Here is a 20,852-nt window from a genome sequence, read left to right as displayed (position 1 = left end):
ATGTGCGGATTAGGCAAGTGTACCAAATCGTTTACCAAGTAATAAAGTGATAAGTAAAGTATCGTATCCACATGGATTTTCGTTTCATCAAAACAATTCACGTTACTTATTTTTAGTTTGACAATAAAATAAAAGAGTTAAGGGTTAGAGATTTGCAATTTTTATCTGTTTGCAACATAGCAGTTTACCTGTTTTGGTTGCAGAAAAGTAAGCAGCGGTTAGGATTCTTCGAATCCCCTTATTTATATTGTTGGATATTAAATAACAATAATGTCACATTTATTTATCTTAGGTAGACTATAAAAGTGATGATGTCGTTGTGACGTTACTAACCTAATCGGCCGTCAAGCTGCACCTTCTGATCACATTTTGATCCTTACGTGTGGGGTCTATTGATAACATGCAAAATACATTGCCTAAATAATTTGTTTACCATTGATGTTTTGATGTGTTTCAGGAACCTAGGGTGTGAAAAGCAAAAATGAAGAAAAAGGAAAAGAAAGAAGAAAAAGAAAGAAGTAATGACAAGCATGACAATCCCAACAACCTTTGGCAATTTTTTTTTGCTCAATTAGACTATAAAATACATAGAGACACTCACTTGTGATATCTTTGAACAAACGCAATTCTTAGAACCTAGTTTTTCAGTTTTATTTTGTTATTTTTTTTTTTTACCTTTAGCTGCCGCAATTGACAATAGGACAATAGGGTTCTGAAGCATGTTTTCTTCTCAATTAAATTGCAAGTTTCTAGTTTTCTTTATCATTCGGTCGATTCCAATGTTATTTTCATTGCCGTGGCAATTCAATCCCAATCCTTATTAATCTATATTCCTGTTATGTATCGATTCCAATTGCTTACTAGGCTTTTGCGTTTTAATTCTGCTCAAAGAATCTGCACATGTGATTCTAATTGCTTGAATTTTCAATTGCCGTAGCTACTCATTTTTTAAAAGTTTTCATCTTCTCACAGGTTCGGTCCCTTCCATTTACTTTTTAATGAGTTCATCAATTATATATTTGGAGTATTATTTCAACATGTGTGAGTAGTTTAAATTGAGTCCAGTGTAACTGCGCGCCCTTTTTAATTGTAGCCAGAATTTGAATATTTGTTTTGAGAAATTCTGTTGCAATTGAAAAAATCTACCACGCAAGTAGAGACACCGAGATATCGTTTACGCATCGAAAAAGTGAAAACGACATCCGACTTAGAAAAATTCAGATTTTTAATTCAAAAGGTTTTTTTTTTAAGAAGCTAAATTAGCTCACCTAAATTGGCACAGAAGAGAATCGAACCTGAGACCTTGGGGAGGAGCACACTCTCGGATCCCAAGTCAATACCAGTCTGTATTTATACACTAAGAAAGTAGAGAGTTACGCGCCTAAAAATTCTGACAACGTATTGCGAAAGCAAACGAAGTCTCTTGTTCAATATTTTCTACAAAAGTTTTATTTCACTCGTTACTATTTAATTAGCGCAAAAATTACTTGAGTGACGAAGGTCGACTGAAATTGTCGTTTTGGTCTCTACACGTCAACTAATTAATTAAAATCTATTTTTATTTTCCGCGCAATAGCAAGTTATTTTGAATTTTGCCTTAGATAAACATAGAAACAACAAGAAGTGGTACTTGTCAAATTGGTCTTTGTGGATACAATATTTTTTATACTAAAACTGACATAGACGTATACTTGTGGCCTTGTCATCTATACTATATCAGTTAACTAGGTCTATCCCTCCAATGTTTAGTTGCATCTGTTGGTCACACGGTGATCCTTATGTGTGGGGTCATACCACCTCAAAGGCAATTGAAAGCATAGACTTAAATTGACTTTCCAAGATTTCCAAAGGCAATGAAGGCCAATGTTCCTGTAGGTCTATCCATCTATGAATCTTAAGACGCTCATAGCTCACTCTCTCTCGCTCTTAGTAGTTCTACAAACAGGAAACCTTATCCTCGTCTACCTTACCAAGGGTGTAAGAGAATGGTTCTTCTAGGCTACAACTTATTTCCTTCAAGCAGACACTTGTTTCCTTAATTATTAACTAGCTACCTCATAAATTCAGCAGATTTTAGTCAATATCAGTAATGTCACCTCTTAAGTACTTGCTACTAGGGTCAACTTGCTTTCGCTATCTTTTGATATTACTTCCTAAATAGATAGATATTAAAAGCAAGATATAAATATCAAGATATAAGCATCAGGATAGTAATATCAATATTAAGCTCTGTCACAACCTAACTATCTAATTATGGTTGTGCTACTACAGAAATAAACTAAATTCCTAATAAAACTTAATAGCGAACAGAAAATAAATAAAATATAAACGACATTAAATTAAATAAAAATCCAACAAAAATAAATGGAGGTTCATCTTAGAACTCTAACCTAAAGATTTAGGTATGTCATACCCCAAATTTTGACCACTTTGCTCTGTTTTTACCCATTTTTGTCTATATTTCAAAACGGCTTAATTTCTTTTTTTATTCGCTTTAACCGGTTAAAATTTCTTCAGTCGTTGTTTAGTAATTTAAAGTCTTTTTATCTTGCAAGTAAAATTTTGTTCGCGCTTTATCTAGTTGAAATCGCTTTATTTGTTTTTTAGATATTTTAAATTTTTACGCGTGCTTTTAAAGTCTTTTATTCATTTCTTTGATAAATAGACCTTTTAAGGTAAATTCCTTTTGTCCGTATGATTAAACTGTTTAAAAAGTTTTGTTCGTGTTTTAAAACCACCGCGAGTTTTAGTCGTCTCAGTCGAAGTTTCGACAGCTTTAAATTGTATTACATTTTTTTTATCACTTTTATATTATTTTACAATTCTATTTTATTTTATTTCATTTTTACCATTTATTCTTTTTGCTTTTAATGTCATTTTTATTTTGTTTTTATCAACAATTTGTTTTGTCTTAAGTCCACTTGTTACATTGGTAGTGGTTCAAAGAGCATCCCAAACATTTTCTTTCTCTCCAAGTTTCATTAAGGGTAGTTTAGTATTTAGTCCATTCATCCTTTTTAACCTAGTTAGTCACTATATATAGTATCATTCCAATCATTGGCAGGGGGCTGCACAGAATTTTTTTTAGGCACTGAATTTCACACAAACACAGCCCAATGTCGGCAGCTCCCAAATGAAAATCAAACCCCCTCTTCTTCTCATTTTTTATCAAGAACACTCAAAAATTCCAGCAACTTCCCTCGCATTTCCTTTCCTCAAATTCCAATATATCACTTAACAGTAACAATCGATCAAAACACACACAACCAACTCAACCAATTTCATCACCACCATTCAAATCACACATTCCACTTTTCAATCACAGCAAGAAACCCATTGTGCAGTATCATTATCACATGCTTCAACACATACCAAGTCATTGGCATAACACAAGACACAAATCGTTTACACAAACGTCAAATCCAAATCGTCCAACAACAAACAAAAATAACAATCGGCTCAAACGCTTCAAAGTATCAAAGCAAGTTTCAACCGAATTCAATTTGATAACAACAACGCAGCAAGCCAAGCTTACACACACTGGATCGAGCGAAGAAGGAGTAGAACGGAGAAGCCGAATCGAGAAGAAACGCGGAAGCAAGGCAGGAGGAATTGCACTTTGAACCTTCAAACACATTCGCGAAGCAGATCCAGAAAAGAAGTGAACCGGTCCGAATGAAAGTAAGTTCCAACACATCAAACCGAACCAGAATCACGCGAGGAGGAAAGGAGGGAACAAAAACGGAACCGGCACAACAGTAGCTAAAGTAAGTCGATCCAGAACAGAGGTAATAGCCTTCTTCCTTTCCTTTATTCTCTGTTTCTCTTCTTGATTTCTCTTTAGACTGTTGTCGTAGATCTAGGCCCTTTGATACAACGTTGTTAAAAAATAACTTCGGATCTGTGTAGAGGATAGGGAGACGAGTGTGTCGAAGTAAAGATTTTGAAAAAAAAGGCTCCGACGCGGCGGCTCTCCGGCCGACCACCGCGTCGGAGCAACTTCGACCACCGTCACTCTTCTTCTCCGTTCAACCTGTTTTTTTCAGAGAGAGGGAAGGGTTTAAATGTTAGAGAGATAATGGAGGGTTTAAATTGAAGGAAAAACCAGTAAGCTCCTTTTATATCACAACCCTAACTGAACTGGGTTTTTTGACCCATAACCCATGAGTGAACCAATCCAGATCCGGCCCTTTACCCAGCTGAGGGCCCAACAATTCTCTTGTTTGTTGCTTTGTTTACTGGTTTGTTGTTCGTACCCCATATTACTTACTGTGCCTCTGTCTCTTTACATATTAACCGATAGTTAGGCTAGCATGCATTTTAATTCTTTCTTTAAAAATAAATCTAGCAATTTTAGTTACACTTCACATACATTTTAATCCAAATTTTTTTCCATATCATACATTGTCTTATCGTATAAGCTTGTTCAAATTTTAGCTATGTCCTTCGTGCGTTTTAATTCAAATCTTTTCTTGTATTATGCATTGTTTTACTTTGTAGTTGGTGTAGATTTTAAGCCATGCTTCCATGCGTGTTTGTTCAAATCATTTTCTATATCATGCTTTATTTTACTATATAATTTTGCCTAATTTTTTTTCAATTATACTTTCATGCATCGTAAATCAAATTATCTTTTCATATCATGCATAGATTTGTTATATGGTTGGTTGTTTAAATTTTCATCATATGCATTATAGCCTATATAGGCTTCTAAACACAAAAATTATCTCATGCATTTTTAAACTCATTTTGTGGTTTTCTTTCATGCATCTTTTAAAATACCTTAAACTCCATGGCTTTTTCCATTTTGCTTTAATGTTTTAAAAAGCTTTATTTCATGCATTTTAAGTGTTTTTATTCCATAATACCCTTTGTTAATTTGGCTTTAATATTTCAATTTCTACTTCACGCTTTACTTTAATACTTTGACATCATGCTTTCTTTTGATAATTCATGCAATGCTTTTAAATTTCTTATCATGATTGCTTTAATTTTAGTATAATCTCATGCATTCTTTATCATTCTTGCAATTTATTTATTTTCCCATATCTTAGTGTGTATTTTAGGCGTTGATGTAATTTATCTTTGAGCTTTTATTTCTTGCTTTAGAATGCCCCTAGGATGGTATGTAATAGCTTAGTAATTGCACACACCGACACAAGCACGGACACTACACCATTTTATTCATGCTTGCTTTACTTTTCGCACCGTTACGCTAATTTACCGTTAGTTTAGTAAAACCTTTTTACCCCAAAAATCAAATAAGCAAAAGTCAAATTATTTTCTTAATAAACCTTGGATCCAAATCCAAGTGATTTTCCCTTTATTTTCTTAATCAAATTCCTAATTGAACCTTAACTAAACTTAGACTAAATTTCTCAAATAAAATGAAACAACCTCACTCTAATTTTATCCTTCTATACCTTGAGGTCTCGCAATCCTTCTCAAAAATCATTTTCAAAATAATTAAAATCAACCCAACCCACAAAAAATATATTTTTAAGAGTGAACTACGACGGTTTTGATCCCTTTTAAGGGTACGTAGGCAGAGGCTTTAATCCTTTCAAATCGATCAAATAAAAATAACAAAAACTCCCACTTCTTCTCCCTCCATTCTTTCACTTCAACTTTAAACAACAAATTTTCAAATAAAAAATAAAGTTAGAAAGAGGTTCTCACGGAGTACCGTGAACGACGCGGGTGCCTAACACCTTCCCGAATCGTAACCAACCCCCGGATCCAAAAAGGGTTTTTCAATCTCATTTTTCCCTTCCCAAGAATAAAATCGAGCAAGTCCGGTAGATTGAAGGTTCAAGTCCAATCAATGGCTTGACACCCGAAAATCTTGGTCTACAAAAATGGCGACTTCACTGGGGATCCTACGCGGGTTTAGCCCACCTTTCTTTCTTTATTGCTTTTGCTTTATCATTTGTATATACTTTGTAAATATTTTTACGTGAGTGGTGAGACAAAGTCCTATACCCGGACTTGAGTGAAACATAGGATATAGGACGGGGTAAAATCATAGTGACATACCAAGAGCATTCTTGGACCATGTTTACAAGTGATAACCCTACTCGGCGGAGGCCTCACGGAAGGTAGTAGTCTTGTTAACATGAGCATTCGTGTTGACGTTATTACTTTCAATGTGAGTGTCCGGTGAAGCCGTGGACCTTAGTAACCCTTAACCCCACTTGGCCTTTTTAGGACGTAGTGCGGAAACTGAACCAAGAGCATTCTTGACTTTAGTTGTCACGCGATACTACACTCAAACTAGACTTCCTTGTGGATGATATTGGACTAGGAGCATTCCTACGCACCGATAAATTTCATAAGGGTAGTTGTAATTTGGGAACTTGGTAGAACCCTTGTTACATGTGCAGTTGAAACCATAGTCCTTACCAAATGGCGTTACCTTCAGCTCCAACATTGTGAATCTAGCCCCCCATGTATTCAATGTTCTTAGCATCATCACGCATTCATGCATTCATCCATAAACATTTTTCCCATTCATAAAACTATCAAAGGATTTAGCCAAGTTTTTTGTAAACATCGAAGGAATGGACCTTTGTAAGAATGAATACCAAGCAATACAACTTCAATAATCTTACCGAAGCTTTTGCTTTTGTTAAGAACTTCTTCCTTGGGTTCGTTCTTACCTTTTGAAAAGGAAACCTATTGCAATATCTTTACAAATCTTCAAAATGAAACCATGTTCACCTGCAATGTTTACAATCTACCTTGATAAATCCTTCGATAACAAAAAAATTGTACATTTTTTGCATAAACATATCATGCATCATGTTGCATTCATAGTTTCTAATCCGTATCTCATACTTTATCTCTATGTACAAAAGGTTTATCCATCAGTAAAGTGGTCCGATGTCTTCATCCAAGTTCGGCTCGCATATGCAAACACTCGCGCAAACACAGAAGATTGATCAGCTTGAGCAAGAAGTCCACGAGCTTCGTGGAGAGGTAACAACACTTCGGACGGAGGTAGAGAAGTTAACTAGCCTAGTGTCTTCATTGATGGCAGCAAAGGATCCACCGCTTGTTCAGCAAAGGCCTCAGCCATTAAGTCAGCCAATGTGCATGAAACAGTTTCAGAATCAGGCTCCTCAGTCGTTTACTTCTCAGAATCAGGCTCCTCAGCCATTTACTACCCAGAATCAGGCTCCTCAGCAGCTTATTCTTCAAAATCAAGCTCGGAAAGCATCGCAGTTTGACCTGATTCCTGTGAAATATGTGGATTTGCTTCCTATATTGCTTAAGAAAAGACTTGTTCAAACCAGGCCACCTCCTCGGGTGCAGAATCCGCTGCCATCTTGGTATCGCCCTGACCTCAAATGTGATTTCCATCAAGGGGCACCTGGTCATGACACTGAGCAGTGTTACGCTTTGAAGGAAGAAGTTCAGAAGTTGATTGGAAATAACACCGACTTCTTCGAAGACCCGGATATAAAGGTGCTACTTCAGCAACAACATCTGGCTTCTCACTCTGTTGCCGCTATCAAGCCCATCAATGCTGTTCAAAATCCGGGTTATCAGCCCCAATTTCAACAAAGTCAACAACAGTATTTGATTTCTCACTCTGTTGCTGCTATTAAGCCCATCACCAATACTGTTCAAAATCCGGTTTATCATCCTCAGTTTCAGCAAAATCAACAACAGCCTCGACAACGGACTTCAAGGAAACAGATTGATCCTATTCCCATGACATATGCAGAGCTGCTTCCAAAGTTGCTTGAAAGGAATTTGGTCTATACCAAGGCACCTCTGCCAATGCCAGCAAAATTGTCAGCCCGTTACAGACCCGACCTCTTTTGTGCTTTCCATCAAGGGGCACCAGGTCATGATATTGAGCACTGTTGTGCATTGCAGAAGATAGTTCAGAAGTTGATCCAGAAAAATCTTATACATTTTGAAGAGCTTTGAATTTGAAGGTGCAAGTTAATCTGTTATCGGATCGTGGAACCTGATGTTGGTACATGGAATGTTTAGCTGCATTTGGGTCTTTGTTGATGTTTATTTCTACTACTCATCTGTTTAATTAATATGTTTGTTTGTTGCTTTATGTTTTTCAAAAAAAAAAAATCCTTTCGTCCCACCCGAGACGGAAGTGAACTTATTTAGGGCTTTTTGCTTTATGTATTTTCATCATTAATTAAAAGGTCGCTTTGATCCCGACTTTGTTTTTATTTTGTGCTTTTTCTGGAAAAATGGTAATACAAAAAACCAAAAAAATTCTTTTTCTTTAATCATTTCCACATACTTGCATAATCATAATGTTTATATCAATAATCAAATCATGCATTAATAAACCCGTTGAACACTTAAACCCTGTACTCTCTCTCAACTTTGAGTTCCATGTATCCGAGACTGAAGAGGAGTATGAAGAAGTTTCCAATGTGATTTCTCGCCTACTGGGGCATCTTGGCCATCGAAGCTATGAATATCAAGAAAGATTGTCCAGAAGAGGACTTTCATGTACAAAGACTGGCACGAGATGCTACCATCTACCTTGCAGGGATGTTATGCTTCAAGTGCACACTTCAACAGGGGCAACCCCCCCACCATCCCTCAATATACAATATAAAAGCAGTGCCCTACATGGAGGTCAAAGTTCTGTCAACGGGAATGCCAATGAAAGCTAAGCTGGATTGAATTTAAAAGTGTTATTGCAATGTGCCCTGTACAGTTATGTCAAAAGGATAAAGCAAGTATTTGACAAAGAAGGCTCGTCCCCGTGAAAGTCAAGAAAGTGGCTTTGTGCTAAAAATGTGTTACCTGATTCCAGGGGCAATGTATGCCTAATTACCAAGGATAGTGATGAACTTGTGTGTCCTATGAATGCCAGTGCAGTCAAGAAATACTTTGTTAAAATGAAAAGCTCGATAAGTCGCGAACTGGAAAAAGCGGCTTAGGCAAAAAAGAGCGTCTCGATGGATTGAAAACCTGAAAGGGCGGTCCATGCAAAAATTAGAGACATAAAAAAAAAGAAATCAAAAATCAGCTCGATAAGTCGCAAACATTAAAAAAGCGGCTTAGGCAAAAAAGAGCGTCTCGATGGACTGAAAACCCGAAAGGGCGGTCCATGCAAAAGTTATAGACATGAAAAAATGATGAAAATGTGTTTATCCTGATAGGTTGAAACCCGCAAGGGCGATCTATGCAAAAGTTAAGGATTATGACAAAGTAACTGCATCTGGTCGGACATGGCTCACTTGGGGCATTTCAGCCGTCAAAAGATTTCCGATTTATGGCAAAGTAACTGCACCAAATCAGTATGATTCATCTGGGGCATCTTAACTGTCAAAGGACTTCCGATATGAAGCATCTGCAGATCAAAGACTCGGAACAGTGAAATTCAAAGTTGTTAGAGATTATAGCGGTTATTGTGTTCAATGTACCTTTTCCAATATAATTACCATTTTCCAAACTTTTAAAATCTGTGGAGCCACGCCTTTGGCAGGTCACCACTCTTTTACGTCTAATTTGAGCTTGTGCCCATTTATTTGAAATTCTCAGTTATTCTGTTTGCATAATTTTCTTCTATTTTTGATGTGAATACTCAAAGCAAAAATTTAAAACATTTTTTAATTGTCTTTTGAAAAGCATAAACAACAGGCACATCTTCTTTGAATTTATGAGTAGTAGAAACATACATCAACATTCGTCTCAAGGACAGTTAAACTCTGCAAGGTAAGCATGACCAAAAGCTGTGAGATGACCTCTGTCAAAAAAAAAGGGAAAAAGAGAACAAAAAAAAAAGAAGAGAAAAGCTCGCTAAGTCGAAAACCTGAAAAGGCGGAGTAGGCAAAAATGAGCGTCCCGGTGGATTGAAAACCCGAAAGGGCGATCCAGGCAAAATTAGGGGCATACAAAAAAAAAAGTATATTCCCGATGGATTGAAAACCCGAAAGGGCGGTCCAGGCAAAAATTAGGGATTCAAAAAAAACAATACAAAAAATGAACAAAAAAAACAACAAAGACAGAGGCATCACAATTTCAAATGGGGTCAATGGAAGAATGCACTTTGTGCTAGCTTACAAATGGCGACTTCTGTCAGACTTTGATTGATGGGTTTTATCCCGAGAAATGGCAACTTCTGTCTGTGGTTTGAGAAATGGCGTCATCTGGCAGTGCTTTGATTGATAGTGACTGCTGCCTGTGGTTTGATCAATGACATCTTTTTCCTGTGGTTTGATTGATTGGTTCTTATCTCAAGGAAAGGCGACTTCTGTCAGGTTTCTGATTGGCGGGCTTTACCCCAAGGAAGGATTGCTTCACCATCAACTGAGACGTCATATTGGGTCATATTCCCATCAGCAGTTTTGTTTGTTGGGTTGTATCCCATCAGCAGTATAATTAATGTGTCATTACCCCCTTTTGCGGTATGATCAATGGGTTGTTATCCCTTCAAGCGGTTTGATTATGGGGCATTCTCTTTTCAGTAATTGGTTATTGGACCCTTCCCCCCTTTAGTAGGTGATTATGGGTCTTGACCCCATCAGTTGGCTTGAATATGGGCTTTACCCCATCAGTTTGGTTTGAATATAAGCTTTACCCCGTCAATGGTTAAGAATGCGGGCTTTACCCCATCAGTGGTTTGAAAGGCTTTACCCCGGCGGTGTTTTGATTCATCCCCAGTAATGTTATCCCCAATGAAGGGTGCTGAACGCTTGTAATGTGATGTCGGGCCACTTTCTTTGGACCTGCCCAATCTTGTCTCAACAGTCTCACCGTTATACTGTCAAATAAGCCTCATATGTATTCATTCATCCATGCATACATAGCACGCATACAAATATCATTCATGCATAGCTGCATTATTTTCCCGCGTCTTACTCAAATACACAAGATGTCAATCTCAAAGTGTCTAATCCATAAATGTCACCAATCAGTATGTGTTCAAGTGACAGGTCCCATCAAGTAATCACTTTACCGATACCAATCAGTATATTCGTCTTTACCACGGCAGTTGGTAATAGACAAGTTTTATCTTCTGTTCTTTCGTCTTTACCACGGGCAGTTGGTAATAGACAAGCTTTATCTTCTGTTTAATCGTCGTTACCACGAGCAGTTGGTAATAGACAAGTTTTATCTTCTGTATTTTCGTCGTTACCACGGGCAGTTGGTAATAGACAAGCTTTAATCACTATTTTCGTCTTTACCACGGCAGTTGGTAGTAGACAAGCTTTATCTTCCGCATTTTCATCATTTACCACGGGCTGTTGGTAATTGATAAGCTTTACTTTCCACCTCAAGCTTTACTTTTGTCTCAAGCTTTATGTTCAGTCTCAAGCTTTATCTCCCGTCTGAGCTTTATTTTCAGTCCAAGCTTTATCTTCCGCATTGTCATCGTTTACCACGGGCTGTTGGTAATTGATAAGCTTTACTTTCCATCTCAAGCTTTACTCTCCGTCATAAGCTTTATTTTCCGTCTTAAGCTTTATTTTCCGTCTCAAGCTTTACTTCCCGTCTTAAGCTTTATTTGCTGTCTGAGCTTTATCTTCCAAGCTTTACCGTCTGTTCAAGCTTTATATTCCGACAAGCTTTATCATCTGTATTTTCGTCTTTACCGCGTCAGTTGGTAATAGACAAGCTTTATCTTCTGTATCTCCGTCTTTACCACGGGCTCTTGGTAATAGACAAGCTTTACTTCCCGTCTCAAGCTTTATTTTCCGTCTTAAGCTTTATTGCCCGTTCCAAGCTTTATCTTCTGTATTTTCGTCTTTACCACAGCAGTTGGTAAAATTCAAGCTTTATTTTCCGTATGTTCGTCTTTATCATGGCAGTTGGTAATAGGCAGGCTTTATCTCCCCAGTGATACCTATCAGTTTGTTCCCCAGTCAGTTTATTTCCGTCGTCTTTGCATTCATACTCGCATCGCATGCATTCATATTATTGTATTCATCGCATTCTCAGCTTTTCAATTGGTCAAAATTCGGTGTACTTAGTATTTAAGTCTCTTCGACCCATCGATTTAAAAGTTCTCTTTCAAATCTTCGTGACGAAGAAACTTAAATAGGGGCATCTGTCATACCCCAAATTTTGACCACTTTGCTCTGTTTTTACCCATTTTTGTCTATATTTCAAAACGGCTTAATTTCTTTTTTTATTCGCTTTAACCGGTTAAAATTTCTTCAGTCGTTGTTTAGTAATTTAAAGTCTTTTTATCTTGCAAGTAAAATTTTGTTCGCGCTTTATCTAGTTGAAATCGCTTTATTTGTTTTTTAGATATTTTAAATTTTTACGCGTGCTTTTAAAGTCTTTTATTCATTTCTTTGATAAATAGACCTTTTAAGGTAAATTCCTTTTGTCCGTATGATTAAACTGTTTAAAAAGTTTTGTTCGTGTTTTAAAACCACCGCGAGTTTTAGTCGTCTCAGTCGAAGTTTCGACAGCTTTAAATTGTATTACATTTTTTTTATCACTTTTATATTATTTTACAATTCTATTTTATTTTATTTCATTTTTACCATTTATTCTTTTTGCTTTTAATGTCATTTTTATTTTGTTTTTATCAACAATTTGTTTTGTCTTAAGTCCACTTGTTACATTGGTAGTGGTTCAAAGAGCATCCCAAACATTTTCTTTCTCTCCAAGTTTCATTAAGGGTAGTTTAGTATTTAGTCCATTCATCCTTTTTAACCTAGTTAGTCACTATATATAGTATCATTCCAATCATTGGCAGGGGGCTGCACAGAATTTTTTTTAGGCACTGAATTTCACACAAACACAGCCCAATGTCGGCAGCTCCCAAATGAAAATCAAACCCCCTCTTCTTCTCATTTTTTATCAAGAACACTCAAAAATTCCAGCAACTTCCCTTGCATTTCCTTTCCTCAAATTCCAATATATCACTTAACAGTAACAATCGATCAAAACACACACAACCAACTCAACCAATTTCATCACCACCATTCAAATCACACATTCCACTTTTCAATCACAGCAAGAAACCCATTGTGCAGTATCATTATCACATGCTTCAACACATACCAAGTCATTGGCATAACACAAGACACAAATCGTTTACACAAACGTCAAATCCAAATCGTCCAACAACAAACAAAAATAACAATCGGCTCAAACGCTTCAAAGTATCAAAGCAAGTTTCAACCGAATTCAATTTGATAACAACAACGCAGCAAGCCAAGCTTACACACACTGGATCGAGCGAAGAAGGAGTAGAACGGAGAAGCCGAATCGAGAAGAAACGCGGAAGCAAGGCAGGAGGAATTGCACTTTGAACCTTCAAACACATTCGCGAAGCAGATCCAGAAAAGAAGTGAACCGGTCCGAATGAAAGTAAGTTCCAACACATCAAACCGAACCAGAATCACGCGAGGAGGAAAGGAGGGAACAAAAACGGAACCGGCACAACAGTAGCTAAAGTAAGTCGATCCAGAACAGAGGTAATAGCCTTCTTCCTTTCCTTTATTCTCTGTTTCTCTTCTTGATTTCTCTTTAGACTGTTGTCGTAGATCTAGGCCCTTTGATACAACGTTGTTAAAAAATAACTTCGGATCTGTGTAGAGGATAGGGAGACGAGTGTGTCGAAGTAAAGATTTTGAAAAAAAAGGCTCCGACGCGGCGGCTCTCCGGCCGACCACCGCGTCGGAGCAACTTCGACCACCGTCACTCTTCTTCTCCGTTCAACCTGTTTTTTTCAGAGAGAGGGAAGGGTTTAAATGTTAGAGAGATAATGGAGGGTTTAAATTGAAGGAAAAACCAGTAAGCTCCTTTTATATCACAACCCTAACTGAACTGGGTTTTTTGACCCATAACCCATGAGTGAACCAATCCAGATCCGGCCCTTTACCCAGCTGAGGGCCCAACAATTCTCTTGTTTGTTGCTTTGTTTACTGGTTTGTTGTTCGTACCCCATATTACTTACTGTGCCTCTGTCTCTTTACATATTAACCGATAGTTAGGCTAGCATGCATTTTAATTCTTTCTTTAAAAATAAATCTAGCAATTTTAGTTACACTTCACATACATTTTAATCCAAATTTTTTTCCATATCATACATTGTCTTATCGTATAAGCTTGTTCAAATTTTAGCTATGTCCTTCGTGCGTTTTAATTCAAATCTTTTCTTGTATTATGCATTGTTTTACTTTGTAGTTGGTGTAGATTTTAAGCCATGCTTCCATGCGTGTTTGTTCAAATCATTTTCTATATCATGCTTTATTTTACTATATAATTTTGCCTAATTTTTTTTCAATTATACTTTCATGCATCGTAAATCAAATTATCTTTTCATATCATGCATAGATTTGTTATATGGTTGGTTGTTTAAATTTTCATCATATGCATTATAGCCTATATAGGCTTCTAAACACAAAAATTATCTCATGCATTTTTAAACTCATTTTGTGGTTTTCTTTCATGCATCTTTTAAAATACCTTAAACTCCATGGCTTTTTCCATTTTGCTTTAATGTTTTAAAAAGCTTTATTTCATGCATTTTAAGTGTTTTTATTCCATAATACCCTTTGTTAATTTGGCTTTAATATTTCAATTTCTACTTCACGCTTTACTTTAATACTTTGACATCATGCTTTCTTTTGATAATTCATGCAATGCTTTTAAATTTCTTATCATGATTGCTTTAATTTTAGTATAATCTCATGCATTCTTTATCATTCTTGCAATTTATTTATTTTCCCATATCTTAGTGTGTATTTTAGGCGTTGATGTAATTTATCTTTGAGCTTTTATTTCTTGCTTTAGAATGCCCCTAGGATGGTATGTAATAGCTTAGTAATTGCACACACCGACACAAGCACGGACACTACACCATTTTATTCATGCTTGCTTTACTTTTCGCACCGTTACGCTAATTTACCGTTAGTTTAGTAAAACCTTTTTACCCCAAAAATCAAATAAGCAAAAGTCAAATTATTTTCTTAATAAACCTTGGATCCAAATCCAAGTGATTTTCCCTTTATTTTCTTAATCAAATTCCTAATTGAACCTTAACTAAACTTAGACTAAATTTCTCAAATAAAATGAAACAACCTCACTCTAATTTTATCCTTCTATACCTTGAGGTCTCGCAATCCTTCTCAAAAATCATTTTCAAAATAATTAAAATCAACCCAACCCACAAAAAATATATTTTTAAGAGTGAACTACGACGGTTTTGATCCCTTTTAAGGGTACGTAGGCAGAGGCTTTAATCCTTTCAAATCGATCAAATAAAAATAACAAAAACTCCCACTTCTTCTCCCTCCATTCTTTCACTTCAACTTTAAACAACAAATTTTCAAATAAAAAATAAAGTTAGAAAGAGGTTCTCACGGAGTACCGTGAACGACGCGGGTGCCTAACACCTTCCCGAATCGTAACCAACCCCCGGATCCAAAAAGGGTTTTTCAATCTCATTTTTCCCTTCCCAAGAATAAAATCGAGCAAGTCCGGTAGATTGAAGGTTCAAGTCCAATCAATGGCTTGACACCCGAAAATCTTGGTCTACAAGGTACACATGGTAACTAAAAAAAAATTACTAAAGATAAAAACATACCCTAAAAAAATAAGGAGAAGATAGAAACTCCTCTGAAGCTCTAGAATTGCCTTCCTCTTAAACTGCTCCAGTTCTGAACGAGAAATTCAGAATGAGGAAAGCTTGTATTTAAAGTGAGAGTTTCTACATGGGTTTGGACTAAAAATGCGGGCTTTACCCACAAAAAACAGGAAAAGACGCTTTTGCCCTGTGCATTTTAGATTGAATTGGGCGCATAACACATGCCCTAGACGCATGTGAGTGTAGAAAAAACCATGCCCTAGGCGCATGGTGTATGCCCTAAGCGCATGGTTCTGCTTCCCGGGCCCAGTTTATCCATTTTTCCGTCGTTTTAGGTGTTTCTTTCCAAATAACTTGCCTCGAGAACATAATTCCTCCCACGGTAAAGTCTTTTGAGACCTCTTGAATCTTCATTCTTGGTCTTCCCAAAGTCTTCACAAATCTTCGGATGTTATTGATTTGCATGATTTCTTCGTGAATTACTTCAAAAACCCGCTAAAATTGCTATGTTTATGAAAAACTAGAATTAAAGACTCAAATGTAGAAAACATTACAAAAGTCCCAAAATCATAGGCAATCGTTCTAATCTCCTCCTTTTTGCTGCTAAAACCTATTGAAAATGACTGGAAAACATGCTAATTATAACGTAAGTTGACATGTCATCAGTCATAAACTAATAATTAACCGAGTTAACTCAAACAAAGATGGAAGGGGAGATTCAATGATTCTTTAATTGTCGCTACACACATAATCTTGCATTAGGCAGGATAATTAAAATCCTGCAACCACCTTTAAATCTTCACTTTTATTTTCTCTTCAAATTAATTCCTTGAATTACCGAGTTGAAGGACAATCCTTGTAGGGACGATAAACTTATTATTTTGTTACTTGATACGATTTGGTGTACTTGCCTAAATTATACCATCAAGTACCATTTGATTGTAAGTGTTAATTTTGCATTAACCTAATTTCAATATCCTTGATTGAGGTTTATAAATATTCAACTCATTCACAATTAAACTTGTAAAATAACTTCTAAATAATTCATTTATATATATCGGTCTTGTTAACCGGTGCCCCCGGGGCACGGGTTAAGGAATCCAAAAAAGGAAAATTTGATTTAAAAGTAACACTTTTTTGACTTTTGAGAAATTGATTACACAATTTCCGATACAAAAGCTACTATATTTGCTTCCTTAACCAGTGCCCCGGGGGCACTAGTTAACATTTTCCTATATGTATATTCACATCATGTGTTCAAATTCTTAGATAGTGTGTTTGTTATCAATTGTTTTGGTTTGAGATAATTTAGTTTTGTGATTTGATTTGAGTATTGATTGTTGAATTTCTTATTCATAGTTGAATTGTTGTTATCACACATTGATTTAGTCTTATCATTTGAATCATTAGCATAAATCTAATAGTCATAAATATTATTCAAAGGTTTTCAAAACTACGCTTTCGCAAGCGCTTTATCCTAAAAGAAGCTGCCCCCCCCCCCCCCCCCCCCCCCCCCCCCACCCACACACACACACACCTCTTGCTTCCTTGTTTAAGTGTTATATAGACTAACAAGTGGCATCAAGAGCCGGGTCTATTCACTTACGGTTTAATCATCAAAAGAGTCTATATGTCTGACAAGGATCCTGGGGGGGGGGGGGGGGGGGGGGGGGGGTACAATAGAGCTTTTGTCCTTTATAGTGAAAATTATGACTATTGGAAAGAATGTATGAGCGTGCATATCCAATCGGTTTGAATGGATGTTTGGGATGTCATCATCAGTGGGCCATTTGAACAACAAATAAATGTTAACAGTGTCATGCAAAACAAGCTTGAACCCAATTGGATAGTCGATGATAAAAAGAATGTCCAATATGATTTGAAAGCGAGGAACATACTCATCTCTGCCCTAGGTGTGAATGAATATTACTTGGTTTCATATTGTAATACCTCTAAAGCAATGTGGGACGCTTTGGAAACCCTTTATGAGGGTACCGAGGACGTTAAACAATCGAAAATCAATACCCTCGTCCAACAATATAAGCTATTCCACATGAAGGATGGTGAAACCATCTCCTCCATGCAAATGAGATTCACTCACATTGTTAACAAATTATAAAACTTAGGAAATACCATCTCAAACCAAAATTGCACTAATAAGGTTTTAAGATGCATGACTAGAGAATGACAACCTAAGTTACCGCCATTAAAGAATCTCAAAACCTCAATACTCTTGGAATCACTAATTTGGGAAGCTTAAAGAGCATGAGCACAGAATCCTAAGATTGAATTGTGTTCACAGCCTCCTCGTCCAAGGCTATTTGAGTTTGTTGATTTTTGTGATTTTGTTTCTATCTCTCCTCTAATCAATCATTCTCTTTTATCAAAATAATTTATTTTAACTATTTATTTATCTACTAAATACACTAATGTCACTTATGGTGTTCGTGGGTGGGTTTGGGCTGGGTTTGGCCAAACCCAAGACCCGATCCATATAGGATACTCCGGTTTGGGTGAGGTAAAACGTCCACCCGTTATATTAATGAGTGGGTTTGGGGATATCCACTAGTTTCCAGTTTGGTTTGGGTTGGGTTGTGGGTTACCCAAATTATTTTTCTTTTTTTTTTGTTAATATTAAATGACTAAATGACGCGTCCTCGTATTTTTTCTCATAAAAATTACTCAACTTTTTATTTTCTTAAAAAAAAATTGTGTAACCTATTTCACTATATTTTAGCGTTATAAAATAATAAGTTATAATATTAAATAACAAATTTCATCATAAAATACTTGCAACAAATTAAAGTTGGATGACGTAAAATTATTTTAACATCAAAATAACTAAAAAGTGCAACATCATAATTTGTAACTATAACATGTATTGATTTTCAATATAGAGGATGTGTTGTGTCAATTTTTGAAATTAGACTTTGATTTTCAATATAGAGGATTTGTTGTGTCAATTTTTGAAATTAGACTTGATTTATAACCAATTTTTTTTTTTAAAGAAAGATTATAACCAAAACCTTTGTTATTCTCCTTCATCCCTATGAAAATAAAAATATGAACATTATTGGGTAAGTGGGTTTATTGGGTCTGGGTCTAGTTTTACCCAAAACCCATTATTTTTTTTATGGATTTATCATTTTTTAAAACCATATCCACCCAATCACCCAACCCAACCCACTTTTTTGGGTTTTTTTGGGGTGGATTTGACGGATTTTTTGGGTTGACCTAACCCATAAACACCCCTAAATGTCACCAATATCACCAAAATTTAATATCATCCAAGCATTTTTTTCTACCAATCATAGATAATAGAAAGGACTTCTTTATGTATTTTTCATTGGAATGGTCGCACAAACCAGGGAGCATCCACTGATATCCCAATTTGACCCTTTTGTAAAATCTATTAGAAAATGATGTGTTGTTATGCATTTCTCAAAAGATTTGATGTGTTGGTATGTCCATAAGGAGTAAGCACAACAGTAAGAGTTTGATCTTATAACATCAAATGATGGAGTTAACATCACTTGAAAAGTACAATTAGTTACGAAAAACTGACTTTTAATGTTTTTGTTTTTAAACAACTTGCTAATTTATGTTTTATAACAGTATAAATCCTTTTGGTAAAATTTGTAAAATGAGGTTTAAAACACTTTGATATATAATAATTTATTGAGTTAAATGTGTGTTTTTGTTCCTTATAAATATATCGACTTTTCGTTTTAGTCCCTCTAAAAAATTTCTTCAACTTTTAGTCCCCTAGAAGTTTTTCATTCTCACTTTTGATCTCTCCTTTAAAGTAAACTCATTTGTAGAATTCATATTTTTGAATAATATTTTACAAAAAAATTCATATTATAAGAATCTCTCCCAAAAAAAAATTAGAATTTTTTAACAAAACATGAATTAAATATGAATTTTTATATTTTTTGCAGTTAAAAATTCATATTTAATTTATGTTTTGTTAAAAAATTCTATTTTTTTTGGAAAGATTTTTACGATATTCTGCACAATTTCATTAAAAAAATACAATAATTAACTTGAAAATATGGACCAAAAGTAGTGATTGGAAATTTTATAGGGACTAAGAGGTGAAGGAAAATTTTAGAAAGAATAAAACGAAAAATAAATATATTTATAGGGACTAAAAACATATTTAAACCTAATTTCTTTAGAAAAAATCAATATTAGAATCACAAACTATGTTAAGTTGTTTCTTCAAAAAAAAAAAATACAATGTTAAGTTGTATCCAAAAATAAAATAAAATAACTATGTTAAGGTCAGTACTAGACTCGCAAATAGTACTTGTATAAACATTGGAGACTATACATCAATTGTTCATTTATAGTAATCCAAAATCCAAAGCTGAACTCTGACACCAAATTTCGTTGAAACATAGTTCTGCATGGAGTATGCAAAATCCTGCCTCTAGAAAATCAAAATATGAACATTTTCAACTATTATGTATATGGTGTACTGTATCGTTGACACATCAACATCAAATACGACACTTACATTTTTATTTGAGCAATATATTTAATTTTGATTTATTAAAAAAAAAAAATCAAATACGACACTTACACTTACATGACTGCACCGTAATAATTTGATAAAATATAAATATTGAAAATAATAAATGTGTCTGTGTCGGACACTAAATATATATTCAATTAATAGTGTAAATGTTGCATAGAGTACACGTTTAAATTGAAGGCTTGTTTGATAAAATTACATTGCGCTACATGTTGGAGCTTACTTGAAATCACAATGCTGCTTGTAGAATTTTGTAAAATTCATTATGATTTCAAATATGCACTAAGATTTGTGTATATTTTTAGCAAAATATTTTCCACTTTATCATTATTTGTTTTTCTAATTACGAATAGTTGAAAAATAATAATTAAATAGTATAAAAAATTTATAATAGAAGGAGTAGTATTTTTATTTTAGTTTTTTGAAAAAGGAAGGAGTTCTAATTAAACGTGTAATAAAAAGTGAAGAAAGCTAATCAATTCTAAAAAGTAGGAAAGCTTAGGTAGCATTCGAGATCAAGAACTGGAATATATCTAAGCCTAAAATTCAAAGAACGATACTATGGGCCAAACATTGTTTGTTGGCAATGCATTTGAAGTTTGCATATGGTTTTGATATAGGTAGGTTGGTTTTGATGGGTAAATGATTTTTTTTTTCTTAAATGGTGTTTTAAAATTAGTAGATACCGTAAAAATATTTATTTATGTTAAAATATATTAAATTTTAGTGCATATTTAATTATTAATGGAGATGGTTGTAATTCAAGCACATGGG

General features: G+C 35.2%; 1 protein-coding gene across 1 annotated transcript; it reads left to right on the top strand.

The window, feature by feature from the left end:
- Nucleotides 1–3,209: 3,209 nt before the first annotated feature.
- LOC146936310 (uncharacterized) lies at nucleotides 3,210–8,201 on the top strand. The gene has a single exon (XM_085751237.1). The coding sequence runs from the start codon at nucleotides 6,883–6,885 to the stop codon at nucleotides 7,936–7,938; it is 1,056 nt and encodes a 351-aa protein (XP_085607363.1). The 5' UTR covers nucleotides 3,210–6,882; the 3' UTR covers nucleotides 7,939–8,201.
- Nucleotides 8,202–20,852: the final 12,651 nt, after the last annotated feature.

This window comes from Medicago sativa, chromosome 3 (assembly GCF_051527215.1).
Source record: "Medicago sativa cultivar Bolivia chromosome 3, Bolivia_mono, whole genome shotgun sequence".
Taxonomy (NCBI): Eukaryota; Viridiplantae; Streptophyta; class Magnoliopsida; order Fabales; family Fabaceae; genus Medicago; species Medicago sativa.
This window is presented reverse-complemented; position numbering and strand designations above follow the sequence as displayed.